This window comes from Nilaparvata lugens, chromosome 3, assembly GCF_014356525.2.
Source record: "Nilaparvata lugens isolate BPH chromosome 3, ASM1435652v1, whole genome shotgun sequence".
Classification (NCBI taxonomy): Eukaryota; Metazoa; Arthropoda; class Insecta; order Hemiptera; family Delphacidae; genus Nilaparvata; species Nilaparvata lugens.
In genome coordinates this window covers 64,121,784-64,141,105 of record NC_052506.1, presented here as the reverse complement: position 1 = coordinate 64,141,105, position 19,322 = coordinate 64,121,784, and the positions used below count along the sequence as shown (strand labels likewise).

General features: G+C 34.2%; 2 protein-coding genes across 3 annotated transcripts in view; both read left to right on the top strand.

Moving 5' to 3' along the window:
- The window catches only part of LOC111052206 (limbic system-associated membrane protein), a 353,095-nt gene that overhangs the window by 254,978 nt on the left and 78,795 nt on the right, over positions 1–19,322 (top strand). For both annotated transcript variants that reach the window (XM_039424316.1, XM_039424318.1), the window contains exon 7: positions 17,754–17,851. In XM_039424316.1, coding sequence (XP_039280250.1) covers positions 17,754–17,851 — 98 coding nt within the window. The remainder of the gene's footprint in view (positions 1–17,753; positions 17,852–19,322) is intronic.
- Positions 2,820–6,006, top strand: LOC120350534 (golgin subfamily A member 6-like protein 6). The gene is made up of 2 exons (XM_039424315.1): positions 2,820–4,696; positions 4,886–6,006. Exons 1-2 carry the CDS (start codon positions 3,051–3,053, stop codon positions 4,899–4,901), a joined length of 1,662 nt encoding a protein of 553 aa, XP_039280249.1. The 5' UTR covers positions 2,820–3,050; the 3' UTR covers positions 4,902–6,006.

The following is a 19,322-nucleotide window of genomic DNA, read 5'->3' as shown; positions in this document are numbered from 1 at the left end:
CCTGTTTGAATAATGGAAAAATAGAAGCTTTATTCTCTTGAAAATTGTTTGGTTGCTGGAGTAATTGCCCTTAAATGGTCTTGCAAATCCTGATAGAATTTCCAAAATTATGTTCTACTGGCGTTTTTATTTTTCATACTCTTTAATAGAAGTTCAATTACTCTTCATTCTTCGGAACTGATTCTTGTTATTATGTCATTTGTGTTTGAAAACCAATGATTACTGATGCTTATCAGTGATTCATTTTTGTTGAATATTCAATCCATATGCCATCCTATTGAGCCACAAATGGCGACCATGTGCTCTCCTAAAATTTAAAAATTGTAGATATATGTTATTTGTTGCAACACGTGCTCTGAACATATTGTATTTAGGAATATGAACGCTCGAAGAGCTAGAATAATAAAAAGAACCGTTTCTCGAAACTATTGAGAATGCATTTGAATAGCTTACCTAGCCAGATGACTGGGGTTATTATTCTTTTCAAAGTAGTTTGAGACAAAATCATTCTTTCATAGAAACGTAACAGTATTCAAATGTCAGTCACAGACACGTTTACAATAGAAACCACATGGCCCACTGTGCTTTGTGTCAACCCTTGTATATATCTATAGCATAAGTTGATGGCAGGTAAATGAAGATTGTGAATAGCGATATAGATATATAGTTAGGAGAGAAGTAAATATAGATATGTGAGTTAGTTCACAATGTAACCACGTGGTTAGCATATGCTACAATTTTACCACGTGGTTAGCATATGCTACAATTTTACCACGTGGTTAGCATATGCTACAATGTAACCACGTGGTTAGCATATGCTACAATTTTACCACGTGGTTAGCATATGAATATTATTGAAGCAATTATTTGATGATCAATTATTTGAATGGTGATCACATAAAACGATAAACATGATATATGAGTAAATGTATTTATAAATTAGGTCATGAAGTAGATTAGGCTATATGTATAAAGTATTCAACAAATATAATGTTATATAATAAATTATAATTTAATAATTATTATAAGCTAATTAAGTTAGTTGAATCCGAATTCATAGGCTAAGGACAAATTTGTAAATAGAATAAATTAGGTATATTTGATTGAAACATGTTGACAATGAGTATAAGAAACCTGCTTAATTAATTAAGTAGTAATTAATGGGTATCTTATTAATTTGATTTATTCAACTCGATTGTAATGATGTACTGTATGACTTTGTATTTTGTTCATTTCATGTATTTATTATTGAAGTATTTGCCATATTAGATTTATAAGATTGATTACTGTATTAATCAAATCAATGCATTCAATTGTCAGTATCCAAACTTCAGAGTTTAAATATTGATAAAATATATGATATCATTTGTTTTAATAATGAAGGGGAGCCATAGTTTAAAATGATTTAACATAATAAACATTATAGTGAATTTAAATTGATATTTGAATCCAGTTTGTTAGCAGAATATTAGCTGAAGAGTTTGAGTGTAGGCGGAGCTAGAGGGCGAAGGGTGATGAGGGGTGGAAAATCGTGGTGCTAGTATATATGCAGGCAGACCCTGTCTTGCGAGTTAGTGGCATTTGAGTGGCAGTTAGTGGCAGTTAGTTGCTGTGAGTTGCTGTAGGAGTGAGTTTTTGGTTTCAGACTTCAATTATCCTATAGGGAATTGACTGAGCCAGGTAAAGATTGTATTTAGAATTTTCAATTTTTCTCATTTCAAATCCACACCACCCCACCCTAAAAAGCCCAAATAACTATATCAAATTACATAGCATCAAAGTAAACAGCAAATTTAATTATTTAGCTCTTCTAAATACAAATCTGTAGATACAGTTTTAATTAACTTCTTGAAGCTTACAGTTGAAATTTTCTTCTAAGCACAAATAATAGTTTTTTAAAGCAAGGCTCCCCTAATCATATTCATTCTTTAAAATTTATCAATTCTCTTATTTTTGACTATAATCGTATTTTTAACTAGAGGTGTTCAATATTTTGATTTTATTACTTATTTTTCAAGTAACCTGATAAAAGTAATAAGAACTGTTTGTTAAATTTTGTTGTTTAAAATTAAACTTGAACTGTTGTACTTTCAAAAACTTAATCATCTTGTATTTATATCTAATCATTACTATATTTTTGATCAATTTTTTATAAATTCATATAAATTTAAAGTTCAATAATAAATTCATAATTAACCTTTGTTTTGCCTTTCACTTCGTACATTCCCTTACACACGACCCTGATCTATCTATCTTTATCTTTTTCTTCAATACTATTATTAGTTCAGTGAGTGAAATATAAGTATCCACACAGTGAGTGAAGTTACAGTAAAGTAATTAATTTTATCAATTCAAATCAATTCAATTTTATTAGTTTAATTTTATCAATTCATAGTAATTGATTGGCGCCGGGCAAAATACCGTATAGAGTGAGGGAGTTCGAAACCCACTCTAAACAAAGACCGAAGTGGGAAAGAGTTCAAAATGTCGCCGCAACTAGGGGCCAGATTCTGAGTTAATCTGCTGAAGTGTATCAAGTGGAAGTGCATAATAGTGAATTGGTATATATAATCACCTCCATTTGTGTGAAATTCTTATTGAGTGTGCTACAGAAGTGTGATAATTATTATTATTAGTATTGCCAGGTGGGAAAGTTATCCGTTTAAATTCTTCAAATTCTCAGTGTTTAACCTATTCACTTGATTATTTTGTATATCAATTTTTGAATTCGTATTTGGTGCGCTCAACTATATGTAGATTTTCATATTGGTTATAGGAAAGTTGATATTATTCTTGTGAATATAATTTTGGGTTATATTAGTAGAATTGGGTATAGAAGTAGAGAATTGGAAGCTCTGAGTATAGTGTCATTTATATCTTTTTTATATTATTTTATCCAGTCAAGCATCATAGAAATCTAATTTTGAATTATTTATTTGTGGGTGTAGTTTATTAAACAGTATTTTAATCTTCTGTATGAACATTATTTGGGTCATGTATGAGCTTCGTGATAGGTAGGATTAGTAATAGGATCGAAGTATAGGTTACCTATGTCAGGATATTTTCTTAGAAATAGGGTTGTGAACACACTTCAATCAGACACAATGGCAACAAATGAGAGCACCACAACAAATTTCGAAAGCAGTGAGGGCAGCACAGACAACACCATCGAGACCAGTGAGAGTCAGGAGCAATATTCACCGGAGATGTTACCGAATTCTGACGCATTAAATCAACCTGGTGACTCTCACGACGACCAAGAACAAATTCCGAGTGAAAAAAGCTGTAAAGTAGGACTATCAGGGAACGAAATGGACAAGATTTTCAACTTATTAACAAGTATGAGGGAAGATATGGGTGCCAGTTTCGAAGAAAGCCGGACAAGTATGAGCAAGCAATTCGAAGAAAACAGTAAGAAATTGGAAGAAAACAGTAAGAAATTGGAAGAGAATAAGAAAGAAATGAACGAAAAGTTAGAAAAGTTAAGTAGCAATGTAGAACAGCTGGAGAGAAGATTTGAGAAGAAAATGGAGGAAAAAACTAAAGAGATTTGTGGTGAGATAGCAATAAAAATAACAGCAGTTGAGAAAAACGTCGAGAGAATAGATAAGAGACTTTCAACAGAGATCGCATCGGTGAGAAAGGAGCTATCAGAGAAATCAGGTGGAATGGATAGTGCAGCCTTTAAAAGATTTGAGGAGCAGCTCGCGGAATTTCACAGAGAGAAGGAAAGGATGAAAACGGAATTCGAGAAGGCCAGGACACAACCGATTATCGTCAACACCAGCTGTAGAGGATTGGATGAAGTGCCAAAATTTGAGAAATATCTGGAGAATCCTATGCAATTTTTGATTAAGTTGAAAGAATATTTGCGGCGTAGTGGGAAAAGTAACTGGAGTGAGCAATCAAGCATCATTGAAAAGTCATTTGATAGTCAACACTCAGCATGGTGGATGATTATTCAGGCTAGCATTGACTCTTTAGAACAATTTGAGGAGCGTTTCACTAATAAATTCTGGAGCCAACTCATTCAGGATTCAGTGCGAGAGAGATTGAGAACCGGAAAATTTATTAGAGGGAGGAAGTTAAACGCAAGTGAGTACTTCATAAAGCAGATGCTCATTGCAAGGAATTTGACACCAGCACTCTCGGATGAAGAAATCATAATAAAACTAGTCAAACATTATGGAACTGGACTAGAAACAGCTAGATTCAATAGGAATGTTAAGACAGTGCCCGAGATGGAAAAACTATTGGAAGAATGGAGCTTGCAGAATATCGATGTTGAGAAGAATGAATTAAGGGAGAAGCGAGAACAAAAAGAGAAGAATGTATGGGTACAAAGAGAAGAGAGAAAAAGTCCGCAAATGAAAAGAAGAGAGCAGGAGATTGGTAACGGACAGCAGCGTCGGGACAACAATCTGACTTTCAACGACCATAAGGGAAGAGAAGGATTCATTCGAGAGGGAAAATGGAATAGCGACCAGAATGCTAATTGGCAGAACACCAATTCGTCAACAAATGTGAATTGGAGGAGGAGAGACGTGAATCAGCCACAGCCACGCAGTCAGCCGAGTCCAACAGGAGAGAAAGGAGAAAAACGGTATCATAAACATGATAATGCTATAGAAGAGCTTCATGAAGGAAAACAGAGTCAACAGTTTGAAGAAAGAAACCCACAAATAAAGAGAGCACAATATGGAAATGATAATTTCGGATCAAGGGGAGCAATCAATCATGATAACTACTCGCAGAGAAGTAATGCTGATGACAATGGAAACACCTTTCAACGGAATAAAAACTGGAAAAGAGGACAGAATGACTACCGAGAAAGAGGGTCGTTTTCAGATGATAACTGGAGAAGAGGTGAACAATGAGATGGAAAATATGGAACGACGTGACAATCCCCAGAACTAATTATAAAATGGAGCAATTTTCTAGTTGAGAAAGTATGTAAATAATATTATATAATAAGTGCATTAGTGTGAATCGATAGTATTAAAGAAATCATAATAATGAGGAAATGGACAGTAGCCTGTGAACAATTAATAAACAATGAAGGGAGGACAACAAATGACTCACAAGAAGGACAGAATGAAAGTGTAAGGGCTAGCGTAGAAAGAGAAAGTGGTAACACCTGCGAAATGAGCGAGCGACATGAGAAGGAGTGAGATGGAGAATGTATTCTTCACAGAGTAAACAAGCCAGTAAGCATTGTGCGGAATTCACACAAGGGGTGGATTGAGTAGCCTTATTGTGTGAAGGATGCACCATGCTGAAAAACTTAACTGTAAATATGTGTAGCTGGTAGTATTAATTGTACAGTACAGTATGATGAGGAAAGATAGAAACAAACGAGACGGAAGAAAATGGAGCAGCTGACTAAGTTGACATTATCAGATTACGAGAGTCACTAGGCTAACGGCCAGTCAGAATTCCACGTAACATGCAGCATCCAATGATCTGGTTGTACAGCGATGGAGAACTACAGTGATCTTCAAACTTCTAGACCGTCCATATGAACTCATGTTGTGGTGTCTGAAGTGTGAGAACATTAATTTCATCACGTAGTTTACTCTTAATAACCATCCTTTTAGTGTTAATGTCGCAAAGACTAAACTCATGTTTCATTTAGTATTTGCTCTTGAGAGGGGGGTTTTGAGCCACAAATGGCGACCATGTGCTCTCCTAAAATTTAAAAATTGTAGATATATGTTATTTGTTGCAACACGTGCTCTGAACATATTGTATTTAGGAATATGAACGCTCGAAGAGCTAGAATAATAAGAAGAACCGTTTCTCGAAACTATTGAGAATGCATTTGAATAGCTTACCTAGCCAGATGACTGGGGTTATTATTCTTTTCAAAGTAGTTTGAGACAAAATCATTCTTTCATAGAAACGTAACAGTATTCAAATGTCAGTCACAGACACGTTTACTATAGAAACCACATGGCCCACTGTGCTTTGTGTCAACCCTTGTATAATACCTATAGCATAAGTTGATGGCAGGTGAATGAAAATTGTGAATAGCGATATAGATATATAGTTAGGAGAGAAGTAAATATAGATATGTGAGTTAGTTCACAATGTAACCACGTGGTTAGCATATGCTACAATTTTACCACGTGGTTAGCATATGAATATTATTGAAGCAATTATTTGATGATCAATTATTTGAATGGTGATCACATAAAACGATAAACATGATATATGAGTAAATGTATTTATAAATTAGGTCATGAAGTAGATTAGGCTATATGTATAAAGTATTCAACAAATATAATGTTATATAATAAATTATAATTTAATAATTATAATAAGCTAATTAAGTTAGTTGAATCGGAATTCATAGGCTAAGGACAAATTTGTAAATAGAATAAATTAGGTATATTTGATTGAAACATGTTGACAATGAGTATAAGAAACCTGCTTAATTAATTAAGTAGTAATTAATGGGTATCTTATTAATTTGATTTATTCAACTCGATTGTAATGATGTACTGTATGACTTTGTATTTTGTTCATTTCATGTATTTATTATTGAAGTATTTGCCATATATTAGATTTATAAGATTGATTACTGTATTAATCAAATCAATGCATTCAATTGTCAGTATCCAAACTTCAGAGTTTAAATATTGATAAAATATATGATATCATTTGTTTTAATAATGAAGGGGAGCCATAGTTTAAAATGATTTAACATAATAAACATTATAGTGAATTTAAATTGATATTTGAATCCAGTTTGTTAGCAGAATATTAGCTGAAGAGTTTGAGTGTAGGCGGAGCTAGAGGGCGAAGGGTGATGAGGGGTGGAAAATCGTGGTGCTAGTATATATGCAGGCAGACCATGCCTTGCAAGTTAGTGGCATTTGAGTGGCAGTTAGTGGCAGTTGAGTTGCTGTTAGTTGCTGTGTTCAGTGTAGGAGTGAGTTTTTGGTTTCAGACTTCAATTATCCTATAGGGAATTGACTGAGCCAGGTAAAGATTGTATTTAGAATTTTCAATTTTTCTCATTTCAAATCCACACCACCCCACCCTAAAAAGCCCAAATAACTATATCAAATTACATAGCATCAAAGTAAACAGCAAATTTAATTATTTAGCTCTTCTAAATACAAATCTGTAGATACAGTTTTAATTAACTTCTTGAAGCTTACAGTTGAAATTTTCTTCTAAGCACAAATAATAGTTTTTTAAAGCAAGGCTCCCCTAATCATATTCATTCTTTAAAATTTATCAATTCTCTTATTTTTGACTATAATCGTATTTTTAACTAGAGGTGTTCAATATTTTGATTTTATTACTTATTTTTCAAGTAACCTGATAAAAGTAATAAGAACTGTTTGTTAAATTTTGTTGTTTAAAATTAAACTTGAACTGTTGTACTTTCAAAAACTTAATCATCTTGTATTTATATCTAATCATTACTATATTTTTGATCAATTTTTTATAAATTCATATAAATTTAAAGTTCAATAATAAATTCATAATTAACCTTTGTTTTGCCTTTCACTTCGTACATTCCCTTACACACGACCCTGATCTATCTATCTTTATCTTTTTCTTCAATACTATTATTAGTTCAGTGAGTGAAATATAAGTATCCACACAGTGAGTGAAGTTACAGTAAAGTAATTAATTTTATCAATTCAAATCAATTCAATTTTATTAGTTTAATTTTATCAATTCATAGTAATTGATTGGCGCCGGGCAAAATACCGTATAGAGTGAGGGAGTTCGAAACCCACTCTAAACAAAGACCGAAGTGGGAAAGAGTTCACTATATAGATGATGAAAACATGAGGATGCATTTCTACAAGATCCATGAATGGAGAATATACGGAAGGCAATCTCATAGCAATAATTGCTTGAACTATAGGCTACAATATGCAAAGTCATAGAAAGATTAGATTCTTAGGTCTTGCAGTAACTAGTAACAACCATTTGATATAGTTTGATATAGTCAGTGCTCATCCGTGATTCCCGAAGGAGCATATTATCATGATTATGTCATCGATGGAACAGTTCATAGTGACTCCCATGTTAACAAAGAAAGTAGTTTGAACAATGTTGAGCCGAGACCAATTAAAGAGAACTCGTGAATTAATCGGTGGAGCCGTCCGAAGCAACCTGAGTAGCAATTCTCATTACGACTTGGGGGTCATCCTTTAGCAAAATACTCGGCGCTGTTCAATTATCAAGTTTCATCCATGAATACTCCACGGCTATCCTAGCTGGAGCTTTGATAGTGCTGAAGTGAAGTAATCGGACCACTGGATCTAGGTCGGAGATCTGACCATTTTCAGAATCTAGACCGGAGCAATTGTGCTATTCTGATGCACCAAGTCTCGCATAGGTAATGAGAATGCAGTAAAATCATAATGGTGAGTCTGGTAATCGCAAGGGAGCCAGCGTGAATTTTGTGAGGTCGATGTTAGATAATAATAGCTCAGTTCCCTTCTGGAAGGAGCTGTTTCGCTTTGCAAAATATTTTTCAAAGTATTTGAAACATGAAAAACCCATTATTATTTGGATGGCGATGATTCACAGATGCAGAATAATTCTTTGAAAGGGAAAAGCAAATAATGTTTTCTCGACTGAAATGCTCCTATATCTGATCTGATTTTCCAAATAACCATGAACTGGAATTCGAATTGCGCATTGAAAATGGTTTTTTGAGTTTGAGATGTTCTTATTCACTGTATACTTTGAGTAGTTTAACGATTAATGAAGCTGAACTCATTTGAAATATCCCATGAGGAATCTCAACCCATAACAAATAGGAACCAAAGTCGAAGAGACTCTACAGTCTGCAATCTTATTCCTTTCCACAGTGATATTTCTTCTCAAGTTGCCATCATTGTTATTGTATTCCATTCAATTTTTAGTATCGTGAAGTCACGAGAAAAAATCATTGTTCATTAGTCCAATTCATCACTTATGAGGATTATTCCAATTTTTGCCGCATCCCGTTAGTGCTCTGTGATAGTACAAGTAATAACGTAATACCAAAATCATTCTCTAGATAGAGTTGATCAGTAATGATATCAGTAATGATATCAGTAATGATATCAGTAATGATATCAGTAATGATATCAGTAATAGATATAAATGATTTAGTAGTTTGTAGTCGCGGTATTGTTTTCGAGTGGATATAGTGTGAACATTTTCCACATCGTTCTCTCCCGTATTGAACGCTTCAACTTATTTATCACCAAATTTTCTAAATAGCCGTATTTCATTCATGAGAGAAAAACGAACGATGACATAAGCAGTATTGACCTGCACAATGAATATATAGGAAAACTCTCATTATTCGTGAGAGAGAACTTTTGTTGAGATAATTATTCGTCTCAAAGGTTTATTATATTTATCAGATGGAAAATTCATGTGCTTTGAAATTTGGAGAAAATACTAATACGTTGAGAGTGAAATTTCCAAAAAAGTATTCCCAATACCTGCTTACGGCTTCAAAGAAAGACGTTTCTCCGAATATGAGATTCTCTGAATTTCCTAAGAAACCATCGTTTTTACTCTTCTAGACTCGATAGTATCTGCCTGCTTCAAAAGAAGCAGACAGATTCCAATAATCATCTTTCCTTCAGTATAAATAAGATCGGTATCTTCGGATGAATTGGTCGCGAATGTACATCATCCGCGACGAGAATAGGGAAAGATAGACTGGTCCTTACAGCAATACCAAATCAGTATATTTTGAAATACGTCAGTCGTGCAATCCCATCACAGCGAAATGCAGCAAAAGAGATCGAACGCAAATATATTCCGACTCGTATAAGGGCCTCAGAATTATTGTCAGACAGGAATTCTCGGCAAAACTTTTCATCCTTGTATTTCGCAACATTCTTCAGAATTCTCCGCAATTCCCCTCTTCTTGGACTTGATCAATCTTATCACTTTTGAAGAAAAAATATTGAACGATTAATAATTTGAGTAGAAAGACACAAGAGCTTGTTGTCATCATTGTTCCAAAATTCACTCTTATCAATAGATTAATTACTGCTGTTTTTCCACACTTGATGAGTTTTTATCACATTAATTCTTTTTTCACATCTTATATAATTATTATGTAGTAGTACTTTCAAAACATGAAATTTTCTTATATGAACCGAACAGAAGCAACGAATTGTATTTTGAATACAATACAACTGCACTGGAAAACTTGATTCACTTCTGAGAGCTATGAGAGTATTATTTATTTTGCTTATTGAAACACAGTGACCATCGCGCTGTTTGAGGTACTGAACAAACCGGAAAAATAACATCAATGATATTATTTTTAGATAATTGCGATCATATTAGTATACAAGTTTAGAAACTTGAGTCGAAGTTCATGGCACAGGTGAAGTTCTCATTCCTTTGTCCATGACTCTTTCCTCCTGTATGAGCAACACAGAGGTCATGGAACCTTGTATTTCAGATAGAATATTCCCTCCGAAATAAGTTGGTGAACGCTGTCGTTGCTCTTGCCGATATGACAGACCATTTCAGCACAATGTTATCTACAAATTCCAACCTTGCCCGGAGACACGCGGTCTCTTCATCTATAGAATAAATGTTTTTCTTTCCACCACTTGCCCTCTGCACTGTATGACGCGTCGTCAGTCCTATGAAAACCCTCCCTACACTCCGATTCCCCCTCCAATCCAGAAATCCTTGTCCATCCAGTTCTCTTCAACCTCTCATCTCGGCCTTTTCATATTATCTTCCAACGAAGCGTTGTCGTCTTCTTCGTCTCTGCCCTGACAATTCTTTCCCTGTCGACGCTAAATAAAAAAACACTCACACAGACGAAAAACCTTCGCCGAGAAGAGGAACCAGAGCTGGTGAGTAAACAATTCCGAGCCACACAGCACACTGCAATAATCCGTTTCTCTTCGTGGAAATAATGGTCCAAAACCATCATCAGATTGCGACGAGCTTGTATTATTTGGCACACTGCAATCTAATTAGAAGGTTGGCTCTATTGACGATCCAGCTTGCTCACATCATCAAGTAACATACTAACATGATATTAATGCTTTCAAATTTTATTTATTTTTGGCTTCAGTATGTCGAATTGATTTATCATATTTGTTATCGAGTGAACTAGGTGTAAACGTAGTCTCGATGAATATTATGTGGTGGTTTTAATCTTATAACTATTAAGATATTTGCATTTTTCACAATGAATAATATGTTTAATATTGTCCAATGAATTCTGATAAATCAAGCTATTCATAAAAAATTCTGAGTTTATTGGGAAACTTTCGAGTATTATACTTTTGTCTATCCCATACGATGGTTAATATTGTTTTCTCGTTGTTGAGAATACATCACCATTCATTGTTATATTAAAGTTGCTGTTCGATTTGTATGATTCGTACATCAGTAATTTCATCGACAATGACGTAGATTAATATTGAATCCATGAAGTGAGTGTTGTTTGTCAAATTGTCCTTTGACTAGCTCTTTGTGATGAGTCTCTCAGCTCTGAGCCCTATGAATTGAACTCATGAAGCATTAATCCTTAATCAATTTGAATCTTCAAGTCCGTTGGAGTTCTCATATGTAATTGTTCTCTATACTACAATGATAACTCATGAGCGAATGATATTCTACAACTTGTTCAAGAATGGGATGGGAATTGAGCAGCCAAAAGACCCAGGGGAGAAGAAACAGTCGACCTCTTCTTAATGCGGCACTTATCCATTATTAATGCCATTCCTCGTTGTGGTCTGGATGGATTTTGCGTCTAATGGTCCATCCATTTTTCATGCGACTCCTAACAAGCACCTGCATTCGTTCCATGAGGCAACCCTAGCCTTTTGTTCCTCTGCCAGCCATTTTTTCCCGATTATCCTTCGGTTATCCTTACCGAGACTTGCTTCTTCTCTGTTCTAGCAACAATTGAGCCCCTTAGCACTAAATGTCAGTAGAGCAAGAAAACTGTAGCATTGGGTGTGTGTAATATCATTAATTTTTAATCAATGTGTTCCTCATACTCAAGAATCTCAATCTATTCATCATACAAGATTATGGGGGTGAATCTTCTAGCGGGAGTCATACCTTATTATCCCGCAAGGCTCAAGCACTCATGAACCTGGATTCTTGAAATGAGTTTCATCTCATGTTTACGATGTTTGAAATCACCATCTGCACATTCATCGTAAATGACATTTACAGAACACTTCCAATACTCTATAAATTCGAGCTTCCTACATCCATTGTAAACTTTAAGCTGTAGAATAAGCATTTGAGAGCTTGAATGGATGTATCAATATAATATAATATGAATCCATGAATAGAATATTGTGGAATGCTTATATACTGAATTATGCTTATGTAAATATGAATTCCACAATTCTATCAGTAACGTCATCAATGTTAAACTGTAGAATCAATAAAAACCACAAGAAATACGATAATTTACATCAACTATGGCGAGCATTAACTGATGAAATCAATTTTATTGATCCACAGACTAGACTATTTGTCAATAATAATAAAGTATTATTTGAAAGCCATAAGTAACACACTGAGAATGTCATTGGAATAACACACTCTATCCAACAACAATCAGGAGTAAAAGATTTTTTTAAAATATGAAGTAAAAATGATAGTGACATTCAAATGTGACTGCAAGAGAGTGACCCTTGAATATATGTCAATCGAGAGTCATGAATTATTCAGTGCTATTGACTGGATGAGTGAAATGTGAATAGTTGAGAAAGGCTGGATGTGACCCACTATTCACACGATTCGAGTCGATAATGTGTTTGTTGAAAATCATCACCATCATTATCTGACATCCTGATAGATAATAGGACACCTCTCTTCAGATTAGCTCATATTATGTGGAATATCATTTCCGACCTTTTCTTCCTTCCCAGCACAATCAATGGCTACCCTATACTGAATAAAGGCTCTTGAAAATCGAGTTTTGGGAATAACAGGCTGGATAAGATTCACAAATAACACAGGTTCATTTCCCAAGACGATTTTTATTGAGAATTATTCACAAGAAAAAGATGAGTTTTGAAGCGTGAGATTGTAACTGATAGATTCTTAATAATTGTGGGGATTCAATTGTTAATTTTCCATTTATATTTTTGTATTTCTCTACATGAAGTTCAGAAAGAAAAGGAAGAAAACGTACAGATTAAAGGAATATGAGAAAATATCAATTACATGACTATTGATGTTTGCATTCTACTTGCAAGAGAATATATCGTGACAGTTCATCATTATTCAAGTCTAAACAAATAATGATGAGAATAATTTCTTCGTAGCTCGTCCATGAAGAGAGCCGTTAGAGCCATATGAGCATAGAGGCATATTATCCAATAAAATATGCTCTATTTGGTTATCTTCTTGCTGGAGACTTGGTATATAGAATTCGTATGGCAGAGGTTTGCATTCAGCAGGAGCTGTTCGTTATTTATTCATCAGGCGTTCGATGCTGCGTCAACAGACTGTGAAAGATCCTGGGAAACTGTTACGCTTTCCAAGCCAGATAAACACGTTTTCCTGTCAAACTAAAATGTCACCACTTCTTGCTAGCGACACAGCCGTCGCAAATAAACTGCGGCAAATAATTTGTTAACTTAGCTAACTTAATGAGTCATTTGAGAGCCTTCTTTCTTCAAGGATAGCGTTACTACTCCTATCAACTATTAATTATTGCCAGTTGCTCTCTCGTCTTGTTCATATTCATGTTTTATGAAATGGAATTATAACTCCACCCAATTATTGTCTTTTGTTGCACGAGTAATCAATGGAAGAATTCGGTACATCCTAACTTTTTGGTGGATCATTCCATAATGCTTACTCCCTAGTACTTCTTGTTCATAGATGAGATTGTAAAGATTTGTAGATTATTATTCACCGCAAATTTAGTTTCTGTGTGAAAAAATACAAAGTTTATATTTTATATGGAGATTATTGAACACAATTTGTTCAAGGTACGGATAATCATAATACTTTTATGTGATGTCAGATTCCCTCATTACTGAGCGTATGCAGCTGAGAGGCCGACAGAACATGCAGTTTGAGTAATCGTATCCAATGGAGAATCGTTGACAGCATTCCCAAGAAAAATTTAACATTTTCAAGTGCTTTAAATCAAGAACATAGAAAAATGAATAGCATATTGAGAAAGTTGGATAATTTTCAGGACTACAACAACTAACAGATTTAACCTGAGATATCTTGCGTTTCATCTCCTTTCATTGATGTGAGATAGCCTATTGTAAAAACTGTACCACAGTGAGTGTCATAATTTTTAACGGTAGCCAAACGTTGACCATTAGCTTGTTGTTTGTGTTGAATATCCAATGACAAACGACAATGCATCACGTGATGTCTAGTAAGACGCAACAGCAGGAGCAGTAGCAGCAGTTGTATCAGTAGCAGCAGGTGATTGGTGCGCTACTGCAAGCGAAGAGCGATATACTACTTGGTTAATTATTAGCGGAGCAAGTCGTTAGCGAGCATGGCGAGTTGGTTTGCGACTCGCGTTACAAGACGCGCTGACGTGACGACGTGACGCGCGTGGAGCAAGACGCCTGAATTGTTAACGAGTAGCTACTGTTCTGTTTGACAAATGTGCTTGATCATCCCACGACTTCCCAATACTTCACCACCTTGGCGCACGCGTGGCTGGAGAACACACATTCTAAATCATGTGATCAAATCTTATCAAAATCCCAAGAATATTATGATTCAGTTGTGTTGAAAAATATATAACTATTGTGATGAATCTTTCAAATAGATCTCATGAGAAGAGAGAAAAAATTGTGATTACCTTTTAAAATGAAAGAATTTGCTAAAGGAATAGTTAGCGACCGAGCGATAACACTTACTTATCAGTAACTGTGTATTAGATAAGAGTACCGTTCTGTACTGAATATTTTCTAGGAAAATTATTCAATAAAATTATAATTATTTTGCAAATAAAGCACAAATTATTTATGAATCGCTCACTGATTTTGAGGTTACACTTTGTTTACTATCGATCAGATGTTTTTAAAAACAGTTCGAACGCAGCTGACTGATTCAAAGTATTGTCAAATGTCACGCTGGCTTCACGTAAGATATAATACCATCTCTAAAAATCAAAACTATCTATAAAGGATCAAGAATTTCAAATAAAAAAAAAATAAAATGTATGTGTTATCGTTGAAATTATTTATTATTTAAGAAATTATATTATACGTCAGGTCTTATTGTAACTAAATAGGTCATAGCATGAAATTATATTATTGATAAAATGGCAGAAATTAATTATAATAATCTCAAACCTAATAAAAATTGTACAAGAATATTAATTTATTAATAATTTAATTCAACTGAACCACATGGTAATTAAATCTCTATGGCAGGTCTAAGCCAATCACAGTGCATAGAAATAGCACCAAGACGGTGATCGTTTGAAAGCAACACATGTTAATCTATTATCAGACACCAACCCTGCCTTATCAGTTACACTAGCACGTGTACATTGTATGAGAGGAACTATGTCTAGAAGATTAAGCAGTTTTAAGAATTACATAAATTAAATTATTATTGTAATTAAAGGAATTGTATTCTACTACTTGCCACTGACGTCATGTTTACGTCACAAGCGTTCTACCAATGGCAAATTTTTATGCAAATTATTACATTGAGATTCTGAGAAGCAAGGTCTAGCCTAAAAGCTTAGAGAAAAGAGCAGCACTTCCCTTTTGAAATCCTTACCATGTAGATCTCTTTTTTTTTATAGTTACCAAAGACCTATTTGTGAAAATTTCTTGTTCGATTTTAAATGTTCTATTTGTGAGCCGATATTTTAGGCCAATTTATTTGTTATTTGTAAATTTCTGTTTTCATCAATCGATAAATTTAAAAGTTTAAAGTAAATTATCCCTTAATTAATTCGGTGAAGGAGATATCTAAATTAAAATTCCCCACGTGCTGAAACCGAAGCCTGGATTGCTGCCGATCAAACGATTTTTGATCTAAAGAAGAAAACCACGACCGCCAAGGAAATTCACGTGAGTTATAAGTTTTAAAAGGGGCCCCAATCTACGCTTCGAAAATATTTCAGTGCAGAAAAACATGAATTTTTCTTCGTTAAATTATTGGCCACGCCGACAAGCGCTTTAGCATTTAAGAGTCTAGAATTTATTCATATTGAATTTATAAGAATTTGTAGTTGATTAACTATCCTCCGCTGCCTGAACCACGACCCCGAGCATTTTTTAAAAAAATATTTTTTATAATTCCTTTTTTCACTATTCTTTCAAAATTGTTCAATTTTATCAATCGTAAAATTCTGTTGAATCACGCATGGTATCATGCAAGCACAAGAACATTTTTAACTCCTTCTGTTAATGCTAAATTATTATCAACCTGTAAATCAAATTCTGAATCTGCACTGTATGATTGCATATTTTATTGTAATATATTTCAGTTTTGTTAATTCGCTTTCTGAGTTCGATTATTTCTTAAGCCTGTCAATTATTGTGTCTGATACGTTCTATATCATCAAGAACCAATCGAATACGATCGTTGGAATAATTGAATTAAGCTGGATATTGGAACAGGTCTAGGTGGATGTAGCGAGTGGGGTCAGATCGAGATATTTATTCTTTGTCCTTACCTGCTCATACATCAGCTTTTATCTGTTACCTACCTCGACTTAGGAACGAATGCATCAATTGTACAGCAGAGGCAGCCATAGATCATATAAATTCCTACAATAGAGCTTAAAACCCGACAAGACTCTGTTCTCGAAGTATATTCTGAACGATATTTGGTTCAAATACCGTATTTTTAATCCTTCAGAACTTATTAGAGACGCAGTCCCGTAAATTAGCTACATCGGGATTTTTGCTCGACCTGTATGATTTTGTATGCTCATTCTTCACAGGTAATAATTTTAAGGTATCCGTCTTCAGTGTTTAGCGATCGCTACACTACTTATAAACATTTCATCACTATACAATTTGTCATTAGAAGAATCAAGGGTGAGCGAGCGTTTAGGCCTCCCGCGATTCCGACAATTGTATTGAATCTTGTAGTGAATCAATCAGTCTGGTGTACACTCAGCGTCCACGCACGCAATTACAAAATTTATAGCCGCTACACCATTGACTCAGTACAAGATTCACCCTACATGTGTGAAGCCGTTAAAAAACGCACTACACTATGTGGTAATATTCGATTGTTGATGGAATTGATTGTTTCGAAATATAATGATGTGATTGCTTAATTTAATTAATAATATCAATAATTGATTTGATTAATATTATCATTTTCCATACAGATGTATAGTCTCCGTATGAAAATAAAAATATTCCCAAAAATTTGTATTACAATCATTGTGATTTTATTCATTATTCTATAGAATAAATTTTTGTGGAATGAGGAATATACGAATTTGAATTCTAGTGGATCACTACAATGTCAAATTGGAGCCATACATTCTAATTGGATATACTTTTTTTGTGAATATTTTCAATAAAATTAGAGAATTCATTCACTAATGAACTTTATATATACATTCTCGGACAACTGATCAATGCATGGAAGCTCCTTTCTGTAGGAGTCATGTAACACTAATTAGCATCTAACTCCAACTGGATTTCCAACTGCATAAGTCTGAGGTAGACTACATATTCTTGAATTTTCGTGACGATTGGAGTTAATAGTACAACAGTGTGGAATAACCAATTTATTCATATAATTCACTTTTTATGTTACAGATCCACCTGAAATCGAAGTGGAGAGAGGCTGGGTTCATTCCGGTGAAGGGTACGAGGCACAATTGGTCTGCATAGTTCATGCCGAGCCTCAGGCAGAGGTGAGTGTATGATTATGATTTTGATTATTCCCATCCAGCATATTTGAGACGCGAAATCCAAAATCACTCTTGAGTACGAAATCAATTCCAGTTTAATGGCAATAGAAGGAATCAATTTGTACGATTATCACCAGGCTAATAGACATAGCTTGGCTTGAATTAGTTCTTGAAAATCTCTTATTGTATCCAATTCTCCGATTGGATGGACTATGATTTATAACTAACAAAATTTCATAGAAGATTAATGTTTTATTTCAACAGTTCTATAATGAGAGAGAATGGATCTCAGAATCGGAATAAAATTTTATAAAAGACTATGATATGATTACTTTTCCATTGAAATATACACGTTATGACGTAATAGTCACTTCAACTATACAGTTAAAAATCTTAACGATTCTTCAAAAGTTATCTGTAACAGTCTTCATCTCATATTAAATGAACTGCTGGATTCCACTGGAATTTTCCATTAGAAGTTGTCATCTATTATTCGTCTGTAATTATTAGAAATAATTTCGATGAATACTGAATAATTGAAGTTTATGGCCTTGATCTTTTACAGAATCGAACATTTATTTTAATGTAATTCCACAGTAAAATAATATAGTCTATGATCTATTCTTAATTATTGCATCTCTAAGTAGTGAGTTAGATCAAGATTTGGTGAATATCATCGCCCAAAATAATAATAAATTATGAATGCTCCGAAAAAGTTTTCCTGTTAGGTACAATTAATAATATCCACCACCTTCTTGCCGTTACCTTGATATTGAGCTTTGAGAATGTCTTTCCATCGAGTCCGATTCGAATATGGGTCAATGTGTCTTCTTGTTCGAATAGTCACCACTATTGATTCTTACAGACGTTCTAGTTCAGTTACAACATATTGAACAGTATTCATACTGTCAGTTCCATCGACAAATACTGCTCTCTTGGAGTTATAATAATTCTATTTGAGTATTTTGGAATTAGAGAGAATTACTAGAACCCTTTTACTATCTCCTTTCTAGTCACGTTCCATACGAGTATATGTGCAATCAAGCCATTATTGAGTGTCGAAATGTTGATTACTCAAATTCAATATTAATTTGTTCACAATTCCTCTGCTAGATGTGGATTGACCTTTTTCTCAATCATTACCAATTTAATGCTGCCTCAAGATGATATTAAACGGGATTTGCCTGTATCTCTCAAGTAGAAGAATATTCAATGATTAGTGACTGAAACTTTTCTGTTATAAATTATCCATATTATCATGGTTGTCAAATTCATTTCATCCACTTCCAACACTTTTTCACTTCCAATTGGTATCACATTCAACTAAGCCACCCTACCAATCTTGCAGATTCATGATTCCAAATTAATAAGGTACATGCTATTCGGAAGAAAATATGAATTGGAAATCAAGTTTAGAGTTTCTGGTAAATGATGAACTATCATTAATATATCGGCAATGAATACAGCACAGGGG